This window comes from Microtus pennsylvanicus, chromosome 5 (genome assembly GCF_037038515.1).
Source record: "Microtus pennsylvanicus isolate mMicPen1 chromosome 5, mMicPen1.hap1, whole genome shotgun sequence".
Classification (NCBI taxonomy): Eukaryota; Metazoa; Chordata; class Mammalia; order Rodentia; family Cricetidae; genus Microtus; species Microtus pennsylvanicus.
In genome coordinates, this window is record NC_134583.1 from 16,102,632 (window position 1) to 16,123,384 (window position 20,753).

Genomic DNA, 20,753 nt, shown 5'->3' on the forward strand with positions numbered 1-20,753 from the left:
CCCAATATTTGGGAGACAGACGTGGATGGATCTCTGTGAGTTCAAGGCCACCCTGAGCTACACAAGATCAATACAGAAACAAATCCAGGTGGTAGTGCCTCAAACCTTTAATCCCAGTTCTAGGGAGTCACAGACCTTTAATCCCAGCACTAGAGGGAATATAAACTGGGAGGAGAGAGAGGCTTAGGCTGCTTAGTCTTCTGGACCTGTTTAGTTGGCTCAATCTGCGTTTGCCCAGCCTTGGTAGAGGTAGGTCTTCTCTAGTGGCTTGGCTGCTTTGCTTTTCTGTTTGTAGGTTGAACCCCAATACCTGCCTCTGGGTTTTATTATTCGTGCTACAGGGAGTGGATTTTAGAAGACTGTAGATTACCACTTCCAGTCTTGGTTTGAGCTTTCTGATTGTGACCACATTACACCTTACAACCCCATGTTTCTGTCACCATAGGCCAATGTGATTCCTTAGTCTTCACGGACAATAATCTTCTAAGACTGTGAGCCAAAGGAAATCTTTCTTCATTTAACTTGCTTCTGACAGACATTTTATTAGAGTGAAAAGAATGCAGAAGGCACAATAGCATTGCCCTGTGCACATCTAGACAGGGACAGTGGCATTGGCCTGTGCACATCTATACAGGGACAGTGGCATTGGCCTGTGCACATCTATACAGATACCATGGCATTGACCTGTGCACATCTAGACAGGGACAGTGGCATTGCCCTGTGCACAGCTAGACAGGGACAGTGGCATTGGCCTGTGCACATCTATACAGATACCATGGCATTGACCTGTGCACATCTAGACAGGGACAGTGGCATTGCCCTGTGCACATCTAGACAGGGACAGTGGCATTGCCCTGTGCACATCTAGACAGGGACAGTGGCATTGGGCTGTGCACATCTAGACAAGGACAGTGGCATTGCCCTGTGCACAGCTAGACAGGGACAGTGGCATTGCCCTGTGCACATCTAGACAGGGACAGTGGCATTGCCCTGTGCACATCTAGACAGGGACAGTGGCATTGGGCTGTGCACATCTAGACACGTACAGTGGCATTGGCCTGTGTAGCTTTAAGATTTATTAGAAAGATTGATGCCTGATTCCACCACTCTTTTTGGGGAAGAGAGTGTTTCCAAAGTTTCTCTATGTAACAGTCCTAGCTGTCCTGGAACTCACTTTTGTAGACCAGCCTGGCCTCAAACTCACAGAGATCAACCTGCCTCTGCTTCTCAAGTGCTGGAACTAAAGGCATGCACAACCACTGCCTGGCCCCAGCATTCTTATCTAGTAAGACAGACTCTGCATTTGAACCCGAAAACTTGGGAACTCATGTGAAAGTTTGGTTTGAAGCTGACAGCAGAACAGTTATTGTATATTACATTTCCTAGATAAACTCATGTATAGCAGGCATCTGTGCTCTGAAAATGTCAATAAGTTATAGAAGCATAAAAATGATATCCAGAAATCAAAATCATCTCAAAACTATACAGTCGTAGTTGCACAGATTACTGTATAATATTCACATATATTATTGGGAGAATGGAAAGTTTCAGAACATGGCATGGGAAGGAAAAGGCCGTGACCACTGGTTCGTTGTCGGTTTGAATTGAGAGTTCCTAAAAACCAGACAGAGCTGAGGCTTGTGTACGTCTCATGTCCTAGAAAGAATGATAAACTGTGTGTTTCGAGGTGACATGGAAGACTGATTGTGGCTTAGGAAAAACTGATTGATAGTGAGAGAAAGAACTGATTAAGTAGGCAGGTGCGTGCTGACAACAAGGCTTTGGCAGCATGAGCGTTATCTAGTGTTCACCCGGTGCTGTTTCCTGTAGTTTTCACACGGGGCTTGCAGAACCGACCAGGTGGAGGCTGAGAAACTGGTGCACAGTAAAGCCCGATCAGCTGCAGCTGCTCACATGAGGAGCAGTAGCAAAGGTTGTGCATGTGTCAGAAAACATAGTTGGTTTCTGACAGTTTTTAGTGGGGTGACTTTATTTCTGAGAACTTTTGAGAGCTTGTGAGCAGCAAACAAAAAGCCATTTATTTCTGAGTTACTGAGTTACCTCTCTATGGGGATAATGGGAGGCCCCATCTCCCAAGACTTCTAAAACGGACATGGAGAGGAAGAGATGCCACATATGAGAATGCTCTCCACACTAGCAGAGACTGGGGGAAGACAAAGGATGTGTTTCTCTTGCATCTTTGATTACTGCTGGTTACCATACAAAGATATTTTTCCTTCATCGAGTTGATGTCTTCTTTAAATAAAAGTGCACTCATCTATTTAAAAAACAACTCTACAGAGTGTTATTTATCTTGCCTCGGTGGTCTCTGCCTCATTGGTACCCAGTGGGGTTCTTTTTTCATTTTATTTAATTGCACAGTTGTTATTGAAGAGAGGGATTCACTACATGGCAGATGTAGCGTCTCCACCTCCACTTACTGTTTCGAGGTGAGAGGACAAGCCCATAATGCACTTCGCCTTTTGGAGCCATTTATCAAGGTGATGGCGAAACCCCGGCAGCCTGGAATCCTTCAGTGGTGCAGAGACTTTGAGACGATTCTTTATACCAGTTCAAGCCCAGCTCATATCACTGGGGAATTCGGGTCTGAGGATGGCACACCTCCTCCGTTGTCCTTCTGTAGATTGGGCAGCACCTCCACAGGGAGGACCCAAACCGCAGTTCCACGAGAGAGCAAATAAACAGTAAAATCTAGTATTCAAATCCGTCCCTTTCCCCTTCCAGTTCCTTCAGTTCCATGCCAGGACTTTCTAGGAGACTCGGTTTCATATGGATACTGCTAGGAATCAGCAATGTTAGCTGTGTCAACGGGATGTCCTCGGTATACTAGCTTATGTCAGTGTGTAAGTCGGCTTAAACACACTCAAGTATCAAGTCACGTTAGTTAAGTTAGCATTGCATTCTGCTATTGTTTCCATAATACAGAGATAAATTCTTCTGTCTCCTGTTTGTGGAAATGATTCTAAATCAACCACAGGCACCTTACATTGCAAAGGACAATGGTCTTCATGGTGAAAAGTAAGCGGAAGGGGAGATTGTATAGGTTGCAATGTTACGTTATCTATTCTTGTTTCCTCCTGATGGCTGTACCTACTGAAGTGGCGGAGTGAGGCCTTTTCTTTTTTCTAAATCATTCTTAGGGGAATATTGATTTTCTCTCAAGATCATCCTGAGGTCTCAGGGGATCACGTGACTTCTCACATTGCTCATATTGGCAGAGTCCCCTCATCTGAGGCTGACATACATTAGCTGAGCTATGATGGCACTACCCACCATGGGTTTTCCTGGTGGTTAGGTGTCTGCAGTGCAGATGAAGGGGACAGGCTGTTTCACGGTACTTTTGTTCTTTGAAAAGCAACTACTGTTCATCCTAAAAGATATCATAAGCCCTGAGAATGCTGCTACTCTCTCTCTCTCTCTCTCTCTCTCTCTCTCTCTCTCTCTCTCTCTCTCTCTCTCTCTCTCTCCAAAAGTGCTGCTTTGAGTTCTTCTGTGTCTCTAGTGGTCCAATAAAAGAAAAGAAAAACATCCTACCTAGGCACCAACATAGTCGAGTGTTTTGCTATGTTGCAGTTTTAGTTGCTGTCTGAAAGAACGGCAGAGCCTTGCCATGTGTAGTTGCTGCCATCTACCCCGCCTTACCTTGTGTCCTTCTCTCATTCTGCTTCCTTCTGTTTCAGCTAGCCGTGAGGTGGCTGGAACACAACTGCCATTACCAGCATTTGGACGAGCTGCTGCAGTACATCCGCTTTGGACTAATGGATGTGGATACCCTCCACACAGTTGCCCTATCCCACCCCCTGGTCCAGGCAAGTGAGACCGCAACTGCCCTAGTCAATGAGGCCCTGGAATACCACCAAAGCATCTATGCCCAGCCTGTGTGGCAGACCCGCAGGACCAAACCTCGGTTCCAGTCAGACACTCTCTATATCATTGGTGGGAAAAAGCGTGAGGTCTGTAAAGTCAAGGAGCTTCGGTACTTCAATCCCGTGGATCAGGAGAACGCTCTCATAGCCGCCATTGCCAACTGGAGTGAGCTGGCTCCTATGCCAGTGGGAAGGAGCCATCACTGTGTGGCAGTCATGGGGGACTTCCTGTTTGTAGCCGGAGGGGAAGTGGAGCATGCCAGTGGCCGGACCTGTGCCGTGAGGACTGCCTGCCGCTATGACCCTCGCAGTAATTCCTGGGCAGAGATAGCACCCATGAAAAACTGCCGGGAGCATTTTGTGCTGGGTGCCATGGATGAATACCTCTATGCGGTAGGGGGCAGAAATGAACTGCGCCAGGTTCTGCCAACAGTGGAAAGATACTGCCCCAAGAAGAACAAATGGACTTTTGTGCAGTCCTTTGACCGATCCCTTTCGTGTCACGCTGGATATGTGGCTGATGGTCTTCTTTGGATATCAGGTAGAGCGCGCCTCCTATGTTGCATTGATTGGAAAGCACTTTGGCTGTGCCTTAAATTTAAAAGTCATCTTCTGGAGAGGGGCCCTAAGTACCGGAACAACTGAGCTAAGAATGGCATTTTAGCCAATTAACCACCATTTATCGAACACCTACTCTATAGAGAACAACGTAATTGGAAGTAACTGGCCTTTCCGTGATTTTTTTTCAGAGGGATGAGTATTGTAAAAATTCAGGATGTAAGTAAATGGACCATCACACCTGTTTCTCTACCAAGCTTCCTATGGGTCACATTGTCAGCTCCTGAGTATCTGTGGGGTGAACTGCACAACTAATGTTTATCCCAAGACCTTTGCTTTGCTTTAAACTCTTGGCTGCTCAGCTGGGAGCCATTTCGTTGGAAGCAGGAAAAATAAAGTCCTAGTAAATCCATTTTGCTGAGTATAACAAGAGACTCTCACCCAGGGATTAGCTATGCCGTGTATTGCAGGAAGGGATTAAGTTGATGAAAAAAGCTTTTGCGTTATCTATGACTGTTTATTGGTGGTGACATTCATTCCCGTTTACTCTCCCATTCTCACCGACCGTTCGAAGGAAGTTTAAGGTCTATTTAAGTTCAGTCTTTTCTCTTATGCTTATAGAAAAAGTAAAGGAACTAGTAGAGTGGACAGGGTGTACCAAAGCACAGCTTCAGCCACCAGTCACTCGTCGCTCATCCTTTTTATCCACCCTCACCCCAGCTTTCTTCAGCCCCGTCCTGGCAGCCATGTTGTTTTTACAGAAGTCTGTGAGGCCTGTGTTATCAGACTCCCAGTATCAACCTGTGTTTCCTTATTCTCAGGGGGAGAAGTTGGCTTGTCTCTCAGTTGGAAGAGACCCATTTTGTAATTCAAATAGAAATTGGGTTTCTGTATCACCAAGGACATACGACAATAATAGAAAGATCCTTAGGTTAAATATTGAAGGGCAGCATTGCTGTTCTGACTTAGAAAAGGCAACCGTGTTAGGAATTGATGGCTTCTCAGATTTCCCGAGCTGCCATTTCCAGTTTTTAAACATCCATTTGGATAAAATTATCTCTAGATTAAATTAGCTTTGCCTCTGCTCATTTCTCCTTTTACTATCTTCAATAACCCAGGAGACAGAGCCTGAGCTTTTCAGGCTGGGGCCTCAGTTATTTTCATTGAAGTAACCTGTTATATTGGAGTTTAAGTAGTTTATGAACTAATGCATGAAATATGGACTAAGAACATACAAAGAGAATAAATAGGACCCCAATGTTTACTGGTCCTTTATGCAAAGTAAAAGCATTAGAAATTAGTGTATATGTAGATACATTTAAATAAAATTCTTACTTATTAGTGACATCTTTCTTTTCCTTTAAATATTTGTTGAAGGAACTTCAAAATGGCTGCAACTTAGTCTTTTCTAGTAACAGGAATAGGTCCTGACTTCCCTGGACACAGAGTGATGTTGGGTTTATGAAATCAGTGCAGTTTGTATTTTGTCCCAATTTGCATGTCCTCCATTGGCTCATTTGGCTTCACGTGTTGTTAATGAAGCATATTCTTAAATTTTGCAATGTGCTCTCTAAATTGTGTATGACTTTCACATAAATATTTTAATAAGTATATCATATGTGGCACTACAAAACTAGCTTTTAAAGTAGCCTTGATTTTCCTTCACCTAGTCATAAAGCCATGACTACTCCTTGCTTCTATCGGTGAGCCTTAGGGGAGCAGAAGCTCAAAAACCTGGGCAGACCTACCATCCTGGGATCAAGTGAGCTTCCCTTTTGATAAAGGTCTATGTGCTTCCCATTCCATTTATTAAATCTATCAGCTCACCGTATATCTTCCTGCCATCTCATTTTGCTTCACTCCTACTGTGAAGGGAGATATATTTTCTTTGTTCCTCGTGCTAATGAACGCTGCCGGTGTTAACCATATTTAATGAAAACAATCAGAACTTTCTCAGGCTTGTTTCTCCCTACTGTGCACTTGAGAGGAGAAGCTCACTTTCCTGTGTAGAGCACGAGGCCTTTAATTGGGAAAAAGAGGAAATCACCAGTGACATTCCTAATACCTTCAGTCATCTGCCTCTTTCCTCGGGCCTCGCTGATAATAAATCAATTGTGAATTTAGCCATGAATCGGAAGGGCTGGCCGGATTTACTCATGGGCCCCTTTGAAGGAAGACGGGAATAGTTCATCATCCTGACTCTGATTTGCAAGTGTTAGCTTGGTTTCTTGGAACAGATGAAGACATGTGAAACTATATCTTAATGTTGACCAAGTAATCGAGTATTTCCGAAGGATAGAGGGTTGAGTCACTGGCATCCTCCTGGTACTTTGCAAGTTCTGTCTGAGGTAGGCGTGGTGTGGATTATAGAGTGTGGACCTTAAAGGCTTAGTTCTGTTCCATTAGAGCACAGACTGAATGTGTCTTCAGAGACTTGGTACTTGTAGCATGCCCATTCCCTCTCTCTTCCCCTCCCCTACTATCTATACATCAAAATGCCCGTAGAAGGCATTTCAAAAACTGCCCATGGCTTGGCTGTATGACAAGAAGGGAATTCAAAAAGCTAGGTTGGATGGATATGCCCATTAGAATTTAATTTAAGATGTTAGGGACAGTCAAATTTTAAAGGATTCTGTCGCATTTGACACTGTGACCCAGTCTGCAAATGCTCTTTCCCATTTCGATTTGAAATCCACAGTTGGGATGTGAAATAAGCATTAAATTTCTTGTTGCTGTGTTCTAAAATACATGCCCTCTGTTGTACAGGCTAGCATCTGAACTGCCAAAAAAACTTCTTTTGTGTATGTGAGGGAAAATGAATCTGAGCCCATCTTGCAGAACTTATCTGTTTATTGTTATCAGATGGCAGCAAGATAGTGAGACTCTAACCATGAAATGAGTGCTTTGACACTCTAAACAAGACAAATGGTACTGCAATTACTCACGAGCATCATGCCATGCCTTCTTGATTCTCTTAGTAAGTGCTATATCCTCAATATTGTGGGGCAGTGCCATAGGTAAATATGATCATTTCAGTAAATTTACCTCCTGCCCTCTAGGAGCTGACAATCAATTTTTTGTCTTTGCTTTTCATTTGTTTGTGTGTTTTAAATATAGCAACCAAAGAAGCTTTGTTGACATTTCTTTAATTTCCTAACAACTGCGCTTGTTTTCATCTTAGTTGGTTTTATATGGAGCTTCTGTTGTTCCATTTTAAATCACTTTAATTCGTTCAAGTCTCCTGAAAGAATTTTGGGTTTTGTATTATCTACTAAGATTAGAATGAGGTAATTTTAAATAACATTGTTAAAATGCCGTAGCTTTGGTGTTTCTCTAACTGCAACAGATATTATTTTGTTTGCATTTAAAATATTGGCAATTAAGAACAGGCATGGTTGGGGTTGGGGTGTGAAACATTTAGACAATGGAGTAGAGTAACTCCCAGATGTGAAACTTGCCTCACTCACCAATCACAAGCTGTGAAGCAGGGCTCCTGGCTTCTCTACCTCCTATTGTGGCCCCAAGCTAGAGCAACAGAGTTGGGTCTCATAGGCAGGTGCATCCTGTGATGATGTATTTCCAGGGTACAGAAGTAATGTCAACAGCAGAAACTAATGTTCAAGGAGGCATGCAAAGTAGCCTCTTGGTCCCAGTGGCCCCAGCTCCTGCTTCTGTCTTTTATTCCTCCTTCCTGACTTTCATCTTGAATGTCATCATGGGATCACTTCAGTAACCCCCTTGTCTCTTAGGAACTGCTGTAGTGGACACACCCAGCTTCCTGCTTGGCTTGTGCGGTTGTCCTTCAGTAACCACGGGGGATTGGCTCCAGAACACACACACACACACACACACACACACACACAGAGAGAGAGAGAGAGAGAGAGAGAGAGAGAGAGAGAGAGAGAGAGAGACTGCCAATAGAAATGTCCTCAGATGGGAGATAGGGGATTTCAGGGAAGAGAGGGGAGAGATTCTGTAATTATATTATAATCTCAAAAATAAAAGAAAAATTGGGGAGTGGAAATCCCTCGTATGCTCAAGTTCCTTATTGAATATGGCATAATATTTGCATAAAGCCTGTGCACATTGTCCCACATACCACAGTGCAGATGCTAAGAAAATAGTTGATTATAGAATATTATTTAGACAACATTAGCATGGAAATCTGTATATGTTTGGTACCTGCACAGTTTTTGTCAGATGTTTTGAAGCCACATTGAATCTGTAGATGCAAAAGCAATGGGTGCAAATCTCTGACTGTTCCAGTCATTTGAGATTGTTAGGACTGTGGTCGGGAGATGGGGCATCTTCTCAGTTCTCCAAGCACAGGACACTTCTCAGCTTTCTGCTGCTGGGAGACCTTTTTCCAACTCTCCTTCAGTGGCTTTAACTTGTCTCCATTCTTTAAGGCCCGTCCCTCTGACTTAGACAGAGGACTTCGTCTTCTGTTTTTCGGTGCAAATGCAAGATCACAGCCTGAATGATGGATATTGTGAGGCGACAGATGGGCAGCAGGAAGACATGGTCTGGAAAGGACCCAAGGGTACCATGTTAGGAAACACAAGCAATGAGGATACTGGGTAGGCCCTCTGAAAGTATGAAGTTCCCAGAGTCAGTAAGGGAGGGGATTTTGAAGCAACTAGGGCCCAAACAAGAGCCCACAGTGACTGAGACTTGTGTTGTATCACAGAAGTACCAGACCAAAATATTTGCCCTACTTTTTCCCATTACAAACCTGTCAGTGGAAGGTATTTCAGATGAATGGAAGATAGAGACAAGCAGAGCGCTATAGTCAAGGCACGACCAGAAAGTGAGGAGGTAGAAACTGCAGGTACAAGCTACACTGGCTGCTTTCCTGTAATTCCCACAGACACGGTATCATTGAAATTTCATCCCTGAGTCAGAGCTCATCAGACAATGTTATTGTTTGGCTTCCCCTATCCTATCTATGGCAAGAGATCATATGGTTTGTGGGGCACACATAATTCAGTCCTTATCCTCCTACCTATGGCTAGAGATCGTATGGTTTGGGGAGCACATATAATTCAGAACTTGTGATAGAAACGTTTTTCCTTTGTTTATAAATAGTTTTTGATTTGAGAAGGGAAAAGGACTTTAGAAGGATAAAAAGGAAAGCAAAAAGAAATTTATCTTAGAAAAAAAGAATAGTTAAAAAAAGAAAATCCAGATTGACAGAGGGACTTTTCTTCTTAAAAAAGGATGTAAGGGCATTAAGTAAACTTGTTAGTTAGGAAAGATGTAGGAAAGAGAGAGTTCCATTTGGTTGGGAAAGTCTCAGAGCAATTCCCCAGCACCAGGAATGAGAACCCTGGGGACTGACAGGATGCAGAGTCCTGACGGGAAGGAAGGACTGGGACACAGAAGAAGAAAGAGATGCTTTAGCGCTGAGCCCAAAGAAGGGAAATGATGGGTGTGGTTCTGGGTACCAATGGAGGGAGATGATAGCTATGGGTCCAGGTACCAGTTCGGAGAGATGATAGGTGTGGTTCTGGGTACCAGTGGTGAGAACCAGAACCTAGGAGTTTCCTTGTTGATAGATTCAAATGAGACTTTGATGGGGACTTCTGTTGAGATTGTGCCTTATCCAATCCTAGGTGGAGGGCCTGAGGATAGGGCCCTGGAAATGTGCTGAGAGAAAAACAGGGAGCGGACAGGGTTTTTGTTGTTTTGTTTTGTTTTAATGAAGTTTTCAAAACCTGTATCAAATTGGAAAACTTTTTGTTCTGTTCTAGTAGTGTGAACAGAGAACTGGAAAAGGCATGTCTTTACATTTACTGATGATGAAAGGTTCCCAGGCTAGGAATCACGCAGGGTCTCTATCAGAAAGGAATTTAGCAGCCAGCACCCCAGTTGATCGAGCTGGGGCATGCTTGTTGCCCTGGGTTCCAGGAGGCACCTGTCACACAGGGAGCGATATAAGCTGGGCCCTCATAACGTGTGCTTCAGCTTGAAGGTTCCCAGCTGGAATAGCCAATGAGAATCAAATCTGTGTTGTCTTAGAATCTAGGACCCAGGCGGCCCCAGTCGCTATATTCCCTCTCTTACTTCTACTCAAACCTTAAACTCCCAGCCATCTGAAAGAAATGAAAACAAACCTTCCTGGTGAACCGAAATGGAAGCCAATAAGAAATGAGTTACCCGCAATGCAAAAAAAAAGAAAAGAAAAAAGAAAAACCTAAGTGGTTTAAAGGAAAGAACATTCAGATCTCCTACATCCTGAAAACCAGTGAACACTTTTAATGGAGTCCTGAAGAATATTTTGTTTATCTTTATATTGCTGTCCAGAAAATGAAGCATAAAGTGCTCCAGTAGTCCCCTGGTCAGAGAGCTAGTATTTGACAGGATTTGAATTCTATTTCTGGTTTTAAAAACGAGGTTGGGCCGGGCGATGGTGGCGCACGCCTTTAATCCCAGCACTTGGGAGGCAGAGGCAGGCGGATCTCTGTGAGTTCGAGACCAGCCTGGTCTACAGAGCGAGTTCCAGGACAGGCTCCAAAGCCACAGAGAAACCCTGTCTCGAAAAACCAAAAAAAAAAAAATGAGGTTGGCCCTCTAAACAAGTGGTTGTCAACCTGTGGGTCACAGCCCCAGAAGGGGTCTCATCTCATATATTTTGTATATCAGATATTTACGTTATGATTCATAACAGGAGAAAAATTACAGTTATGAAGTAGTAAGGAAATAATTTTATGGTTGGGGGTCACCACAACATGAAGAACTATATTAAAGGCTTGCAACACTGGGAAGGTTGAGAACCACTGACCAGACAGCCATGAGTTGTTTACCATTTTTAGAGAAGTTCTGAGAAACACACACTAAATTATTCTTTTTTATTAGCCAATCAATTAATCATTTTCCCAGTCCAATGGCAGTTTCCCCCTCCTCCCTTCTCTCTTCCCAACCCTCCCCCATTCACTCCCTCTCTCTTCCCTTCAAAAAAGTGCAGGCCTTCCATGTATATCAGCCAGCAGTGGGATATCAAGTGGAAGCAAGACTAAGGCCCCTCCTCTCCTATTAAGGCTAAACAAGGCAACCCAGCAGCAGGGAAGGGTTTCAAGAGCAGGCAACAGAGACAGAGACAGCCCCTCTGCCAGGAGTTCCCTCCTGTTCCCTCTGCCAGGAGTTCCACTAGAAGACCAAGGCACAGGACTGCAACACATACGCAGAGGGCCCAGATCAGTCCCATGCAAGTTCTCTGGTTGGTGGCTCAGTTTCTATCCTCTGAAACTAGGACAGTTGACTCTGTGTCTTCCCCAGGCTCCATGGTGTCCTTGGCAGCTCTGACTCCCACAATCCTTCCTCTTCCTCTCCCACAGGATTTTCTGAGGTCTGCCTCGTGTTTGGCTGCACACACTTAAATTATAAATAGAACTTCTCCATGACATATCCCTATAAGTAAATGATACAGAGAAAAATGAGGATGCCCTGAAATGCTGATATTTGTTATTGTTCATTACCTAAAAGGATTCTTTTACGTTGAAAACTCCACAGTTTTTTCTTATGGAAAGAGCAGCTTTTGGTTTGATGATTTCTTTTGTCTCTACCACAGAGACAGAAGTAGTGAAGAAAGCTGAGTGAGACTGTTCTATAAACAGGAGAGATGAAAGATGCTTAGACCTACATCAGAGCAAGTGGCTGAAGAGAGGACAGTTAAAGATCCAGTAAGAACCCAGCAAAGCCAGAGACTGCTGCATGGAGGTTGTGACTTGAGACTGCAACCCTGCTCACAATGTGTAGATTCTCTGGAGGCGGGATTCTGACTTTCAACAGACTGATCAATGGGAGTTACAGTGAATTTTTAATGAGATTTTAAATGGCGGGTTCCCCTACTTGAACATAGCATTTTGGTCGATTCCATTTATTCAAAACAACACATGGTTGGCAGTTTACCTATTTCTAGGTTGTAAATTTGTTCTGGTTCATGCTAGATGATAGAATCATCATTGGCAATCTTTTATGTAAGTTTGAGACTGTCGTTCTTACAGGTTTTAGTGCATTAGTTACACAGCATTTGTGTGAGCTTCTTAAGTGGGACAGAATTCATAAAGATCCTAGCTTTAATTTAGTACATGGTTAAATGTGTTATTCAACATGCCAATATAGTATAAAGATACCTGTTAAAACTCTTTATACAGCATTAGAAGCATCATAAAATATAGACATTTTGTGGCTTATCAAAATAGATAACAGAAATGTATTGTTCCTGTTGAGTATGGAGACTCATGCCTGTAATCCCAACACTTGCACAAAGGAGGATGATCTGGGAGGACTGCTATGAGTTCAAGGCCAACCTCAGCTACGTAGTATGTTCCAGTTTAGCTTGGGCTAAAATGAAATCCTGTTTCAAAATAAAAAAAATGAACTTATTTGTATCTATCCCAATTGTGCCACTCTTCTCAAGGAATAATAGTGAGTTTAGTTCTATGAAAATGATTAATATGAGCTCATACTTGATGTCACCATTTTCGGGGTAATTAAACTATGAGTATGAAATTGGAATATGTTTAAAGAAGAGGAAATTGAAACTATTAAAGAAGAAAAAAGGCCAAGTGAAATAGGCAGTTATTCTACTTATTAAAAAAAAAAGAACTCTGTGGCCTGGGGAGATAGCTCAGCGTGTAAAATGCTTGGGAGGACCTGCTTCCTTGGAATCCAAGGAAAAGCAAGCCAGGCCTCAGGGCAGGCTCTCATCATCCCAGCATTAGGGAGGTGAAGATGGGCAGAGCCTTGGTGTTGCTGGCCAGAATCTCGCCTATTTGGTGTGCTCCAAGCCACTGAGAGAACATGATTCAAAAAAAAAAAAAAAAAAAAACAAAACTTCAGGCAGTGGTGGCACACATCTGTAATCCCAGGACTCAGCATTTGGAAGGCTGGAAGGCAGAGAGACAGGTGGAGGTGGATCTCTGTGAGATCAAGGCCAGCCTGGTCTACAGAACCAGTTCCAGGACAGCTAGATCTGTTACACAGAGAAACCCTGTCTTGAAAAACCAAAGTAAACAGACAAATAAATAACAATAAAGTGGGTTTTCTCTGAGGAGTGACACACTGGCTTCCACACACTTGTGCAAGCGTACCTTCACATATGAGCATGCATTTAACATGCATCTACATATCCATACAACAGAAAACAAATGATGCTACAGGAAATTGCATTCAGAATGCAAAATGCATTCACTATTTCAATGTCCTTCACATGGAAATGGTAAGAAATTGTGACACTGTGACTATGGAGTTGTAGCAAATGTTCCCTCCTGAACTTTTTTTGTGCCTTGGGTGTTAGTCATCTCAGCCTCTGAGGGAGATCCGGATCTTCATTTTGCCTATGGGAAGCCTGAGACTGGCTGTGGTACATGGCTCCCCAAAGACGGAAATTTTTCCTGATCTTGCTCCTCTTCCCCCGCCCAATGTGAGAGTGGCACCGTGAGCATGCAAGACAGTGTCAGAAAACTCAAGCGACTTTCCCTCAATCCTCAATTTGCAGGCAGGATTGTCCCTCTTTGGAGCATGGAGAGGGTCCACCTCTTTGTCTCTTGCTGTCCGTTGTGCCTTAGCACTGTCTATGTTAGGAACCACAGGCCTCTCCCCCTAGGATTTAAGCAGAGAACCATCTACTCATCAAAAACGAATTTCGTGGTTTTGAAAAATAAAAGCAGAGCCTGTGAGATGAATCAGTTGGTAAAGGTGCCTGGCCACGCCTAATGCCTGAAGTTTGGTCCCTTAGCCCTCACATGGCGGAAGGAGAGAACCTACTCCAGCCAATTGTCCTCAGTCCTCCGTGTGCACGCCCTAGCACAATGCATGCCTTCCAATCAACCAATAAGTAAATGCAATTAGAGAAAGAAAAAAAATAGCATCAGACTAGGACCTGCGCTAACCGAAGCACAAGAAGAGCTTTTCTAATCCACTGCTTTATGGGGGCTGTCAGGATCGAGCTATTGTTGCCCTGCACACTTTGTGAGTGTTTAGCATTTCTTGGTAGCAGAGACAAAGGCTGCGTGGCAGTCACTTGTCATCCTCTCTGGTATGCATTCATCCATTTGACACAAGTTTTGTGGAGAGCTGTACAGGGAAGCGTAAGAAAAATGCTTTCCCCTTGTCGTGATGATAGAATGTGCTTCTCACCCGTGGTCGCCTGGTAGTAACTTCTCATTCCTCCTGGCAGCTTTTAAAGACTTATTTGACTTTGGGGAACCTGCAGTATATCTTTAAGGGACAGTTCAAAAGTATAAGGCAAGCTCGCTCATTTTCAATTTTGGCTGAGAAGTCTTAACTTTGACTATGACACTTCAAAGTTAGAGAAAACTTGGTTTTAAAAAATGGATACTGATATGAGATGGCATATTTAATGACAGCTGTATCTATGGAAAGCTGTTAAGATGCAGATTATCCCTCCTGGGGTGGGGGAGAGAGATCAAACTGCCAATCTATAAAATATACTCGATAGAAGAAGGCATGGAATCTATCTTTGTGAGTGCTTTGATTGCAGGGGACAGCGCAGCAGCATGTGGCATCATAACCCAGAGCAGACAAATCAGCTTGATGACTTTCAAAGCCAGGAAAGCTGCTGCAGGCAAGGGTACTCCAGAGCAGGAGAAATTAAAACATATAGAGACTGTTATTAATTTCATATCTATTTTTGTATAGTCAAATCTGTATGCAAATCCTTAGCATCTCATTTTAGCAGATTAATCTAAAGTGAAGAGTGCCGTGTGAAGGGAATGTAATAGCGGAGCTCTCCAGAATAAATGTGGGCTGAAAACTTGGATGCTTTCTGTAAAATTTATTTTTTTTTGTACTGCGGAAGAAATGAATTTGTTTATTTGCTCATTTGTAAATTACTTCCAAATGAAAAGCAATAGCGGCAATTCCCCAGTCTCCCTTTGCAATCCCGTCTTGGCGAAAGTTGCAGCCCTAGTTCGTCAGGCACCTCCTGCATCTTCCCATTCTAGAGGTAATCATGCAGATAACTAGCTGGGACTTCCATCTTTATTCCCAACTAGTGATCCAATCTCATTCTCAGCAGCATCATGCGAGGGAAAATTTCTGTGTAATGCTAAGGAATCTAATTATTGAGTGTAGATTAATAAAAATCACATTATGGATGCATCTGTGGAAGTGAATAAATAACGATTCTGAACAATAATTCTGAAGAGCATGGCGATCAGTTGTGTATCCCATGTAGCTGAAGGGGTACGGTGGCCACACTGTAACTCACTGATTGCATATTTATTCTATGATGGGCAGATTCAGATATACATAGTGCTCAAAGACGTTCAATATTGTCATACTGTGGGTAGGTTACTGCGATGGGTCTTAGTTCTGATCCATATGTCTAAAACAAGTAGAGATGCTTTCAGTTTCATAGTAAGAACTGGGAGTGTGGCTACTTGCTTGATTTCAGTTAGAGATTGATCAGAGGTGACCTGGACATTAATCTGGCAGATATGACCTCGATCACAAGCACTGGCAATCATTCTGACCTTGAACACATGTGTGGTCTCAATAGATTCATTTATTCTTATGTGGTTATGCCAAAAATATTCTTCCACATTCCATTTTAATCAGATAGAAAGCAAAGATCAGGAGTAAAAGGGAATGCAGCTATTTGTTTTGGTGTACGACTTGACTCTACGTTGGGATTGCGACGTCTTGTTTCTTAAATGTTGTTTCTCTTCATTTGACTCTATTATAGAAATGAGACATTCAATAAATTCAGAGAAAGCTTTCTTAAAGAACAGGAATCTCCTCCCTCTCTGTTCTCTGTAGATGAAGCTTTTGTTGATTGCAAAAGTGGTGCCTTACTTTCTATAATTAATATATACTTTATAAGGTGATTGAATCTGGCACCTTAGACCAAATGAATATGGTATATACTCACTCATAAGTGGATACTAGCTATAAACAAAGGACATCGAGCCTGTAGTTCACTATCCTAGAGAAGCTAAGTAATAAGGTGAACCCAAAGAAAATCATATATAGATCCACCTGGAAACAAACAAGATCACCTGACTAAATTGGGAGCATGAGGGTGGGAGGTAGAAGGAAGAGGAGAAGGGGAAGAGGAGGGGAGAAAGGGAGGTTTGAGGAGAACTTGAGAAAATTGGATAGTCAAGGCGGAGAAAGGACAGATATGGGAGCAAGGAAAGAGATATCTTGATTGAGGGAACCATTATGGGGTTAGCAAGAAACCTGGCTCTAGAAAAATTCCCAGGAATCCACAAGGATGACCCTAGATAAGACTCTATGCAATAGAGGAGAGGGGGCCCAAACTGGCCTTGCCCTGTAGTCAGACTGATGATTACCTTAAATATCACCATAGAACCTTCTTTCAACAACAGATGGAAACAGAGGCAGAGTCCCACTTCGGAGCACTGGACTGAGCTCTCAAGGTCCAGTTGAAGAATAGAAGGAATAAGAATATGAGCAAAGAGGTTAAGACCAAAAAGGGTTCATCCAATGAAACAGTTTACCTGAGCTAATGGGAGCTCACCAACTCCAGCTGGACTGTGAAGGAACAAGCATGGGAACAAACTAGTCCCTCTGAATGTGGTTGACAGCTGTATGGCTGGGGCAGACTGAGGGGCCACTGGCAGTGGCACTGGAGTTTATCTCTACTGCTTGTACTGGCTTTTGGGATCCTGTTCTCTTTGGATGTATACCTTGCTCAGCCTAGATGTAGTAGGGAGGGCCTTGGGCCTTCCATAAAGAAAAGTGCCTTACCCTCTCTTAGGATTAGATGGGGGTGGGGTGGGAGGGTTGTGGAAGGAATGGGTGGAGAGAAGGGAGTGGGAATTTGGATTGGTATTTTTTTGAAAAAAAATCTAATAAAAATGTGATTGCAGGCTACAAAATTAAAAACTAAAAAGAAACTCTCCAGTTAACACTAGCCACCATTAATTACATGGAGGATCCAGTTTTTTTTTTTAATTAGGGCTTTGGGAAATTATTGACCTGGACCAGTGACCATCTAGTACTGACATTAATTGACTGTTCTAAGTCATCTAGAGTTACGTATTAATCCTCTGGATTCTGGTTCATTTACTTCTTGGGGATAGAGCTGATGGTAGAGACCTACTCAGAGCATTTGGACTACCAGTACAAAGAAACAAATAGCTGGGTGACATAGACAAAGAAGACAGAAGTAAGGGTCTGGAAACACAGACTTTCTTCAGCCACAGAGTGTGCAAAGGAAGAACTTTGGAGCAAGGAAGGCTGCTCGGTGGATGCAGCAAGCACGTGCATTTGTTCTTCAGTGCGCAACCTTTTCCCTGTAATGAGGCCGTTTGAATTTGCTAGTTGGCACCTAACAAAACCAAACTCTTTTCCTCTACTAAAAACTGAGGACAACGACATCGGTTTCCTCAATGATACTTCAAAGAGATCTGGGTCCTTAAAAAAGATCTTCTTGTTTCCTAAAAGTGGCAAGTGTCTTAAAATAATTGACATTTCAAAGAGACAGAGAAAGTCATTACAACTATACCTAATCTAAGTGATTTTTTTTGAAAAGCAAAGTCGGGTCCTAGCATCAGAAAGCATCCTAAGTTGAGAATACTAAAGCCTTGTGTTCAGTCTTACAGCTATCTGTGTCTTCCACATTAGAAAAACCCTATGGGAACATCTTTTCCAGCTGTTCCGATTGTGAATTTATATTTAAGAACTGGGTCTTTATGATTCATATTAAGAATACCCTTTTACAGTAGTATCTGAAACTACTTATGGGTCATATTTATAAAGATAGGTTTGGAGTCCTCATATCCCCATTATCACATGGCTTTAAAATACCTCACTTTTTTATTTATGTACTGTTCCTTAGAGATTTTCTACCTAATAGTAAAAATTAAACTAAAATTAAAAATGTCTTGATTTTACATGGCTCATTGTACAGTGTAACCGTGAAAAAAAGCACGTATGCTGGGCAACTTATCAAACAATACCTGAATAGGGGAGTGAGGATTAGGAAAGAAAGAGACAAAAGACAAAAGATAGAATCAGGAGGGCTCTCGGCGAATACTGCAGCAGCCTCAAATTTATTTCTCATACCCTTTTTATACCCAAAGCAAAAAGGGGAGGGCGAAAGACTTTCTTACCACGGCTCAAGGAATGAACAAGTGTAATCACCTCTTTAATTCTCAAAACACCTAGTAACCATGCCTTTTGCCAAACATCCTGTTAATTGCCCTTATGGAGCAAGAACAAGCTTGGCTCTCTGACCTTAAGTCAAGATGGAATAGAGTCACTGTGGGCTCCCACACATGTAAGAGCTGAGTATCCCCCTTTTCAAGTGCGTGGGATTAGATGTGCTGGGACATTCAGATTTCCAGATTTTTGCTTAGTTGTGTACCAATGATCAGATAGATGTCTTAGGGACGGCAACCATTTCTAAACATAAAATTCCTGTAACCTTATATACAGAATCTGAAGAGAATTTCATACAAATTTCTAGTGTTCTTGCTGTGGCATCTTATTGGAGGCGGGACGTGAGGATTCCCACTGTGTCATCATGTCTGCATTCAAAAAGTTTGGAGGCTTTTAGGCTTTAGAATTTTAGACTAAGTATCCTCAACCTATGTGGGGAGAGGTAGGAAAAAGTTAAAGTATTGACTTTCATGGTTCCTAGTTAAGCAGACAGTCTGGTCTCTTAGATATGATCACTGTAAAAAGGACATTTTACAAAGTTGACTGAAGTCATTGCACTGGGGAAGTTTAACGTGTGCTGTCCCGTTTGGGAGCCATTACCCGCCAGCTCCACTTGTCCTGTTCGGTATTTGGAAAGCGGCTACTGTGCTGTATCAGATGCACCCTGGATTTTTGCTGTGGGACAATGGTTTTACCCTTTAAAGATTTGTTTCTTGTACTGGTTTAATAAAATGCTGCTTGGCCAGTAGCCAGGCAGGAAGTATAGGTGAGGCAATTAGGCAGGAAGTAGAAACTGGACAATGAGAACAGGGGAATTCTGGGAAGAGGAAAGCTCAGTTTGTGATCATCACCCAGACACAGAGGAAGCGAGATGAGAATGCCTCACTAAAATGGTACCAAGCCAAGTGGCTAACATAGATAAAAATAATGGGTTAATGCAAGATGTAAGAATTAGTTAATAAGAAGCCTGAGCTAATAGGCCAACCAGTTTATAATTAATATAGACCCCTGTGTGCTTCCTTGGGACTGAAAGGCTGTGGGATTGAGTGGTACAGAAGCCTCAGACAATAGATTTTGAAGATCTTGTATGGAAAAAAAAACCCTCAGTAAATTTTATATGGATTTCATATTAAGATAATATTTTTAGCCAATTGAAATTGTATTATTAAATATAATCTCTGTTTTTATTTTTAAATGTGGCACATTCATTGATATTATTATTTTCTACTGCATAGTACTGGGCCTAAATATCTTTTGATAGATAATGCCTTTTGCTTTATGTGATCCTTCCAAAGAAATAGAAAGCTACCACCTCGCCAATGCACAGAGCTTAGAACTCGGACATTGCCAACTTGGGTAAGGACAGGGACAGTTTATGTAACTCTTCCCCTAGAATAAATTATCCAGAGAGAAATTTAATCTGTGTGTGCTGTATTCACCCCATGCCTTTGCCCCTTCATCTGGCCATGCAGAGCAGCTTGCTGTACTTGGGGACTACTCATCACCGCTCACTCTCGAGCAGACTGGTACTGAAATGTTTTTGGAAGGGGAATCTGCTTCTTCTACAATATGTTTCTTTCTTTCATTTATACATCTCTCACACAATATGTCCCAACTGCAATTTCCCTTTCCTCCACTTCTCCCAGTCCCCTCCCTGACTCTCTACCCTCCCCCAGATCCACTCCTCTGTTTTTCTTCAGAAGAGAGCAGGCCTTCCAGGGATATCATCCAAACACAGCGTAGCCTAACACATTACAGTAAAGATTTGGCACAAACCCCCAAACCAAGCCTGGATGAGGCAACCCATTAGGAGAAAAAGGATTCCCAAAACAGGCAGAAGAGTCAGAGACACCCCCTACTTCCACTGAGCTCCACAAGAACGCCCAGCTACACCAGCATAACATACATGCAGAGGAAGCGATGCAGACCCATGCAGGCTCCTGCCAATCCGGTCTGTGTGAGCCCCTAGGAGCACTGATGAATGGATTCTGCGGGCTGTGTTCTTGTCGTGCGCTCAGCAACTCCGGCTCCTACAGTCCTTCCTCCTCCTCTTTAGCGGGCTTTCGCAAGCTGACTGCCTAATGTTTAGCTGTGGGTCTCTGCATCTGCTCCTATCTGCAGCTGGAAGCCTCTCTGTCAACTGAACTAGGC

At 42.9% G+C, this 20,753-nt stretch overlaps 1 protein-coding gene across 2 annotated transcripts in view; it reads left to right on the plus strand.

Annotated features, from left to right (window-relative positions):
- Positions 1–20,753, plus strand: part of Klhl32 (kelch like family member 32) — a 199,357-nt gene that overhangs the window by 157,912 nt on the left and 20,692 nt on the right. For both annotated transcript variants that reach the window (XM_075971301.1, XM_075971303.1), the window contains one exon: positions 3,702–4,428. In XM_075971301.1, coding sequence (XP_075827416.1) covers positions 3,702–4,428 — 727 coding nt within the window. The remainder of the gene's footprint in view (positions 1–3,701; positions 4,429–20,753) is intronic.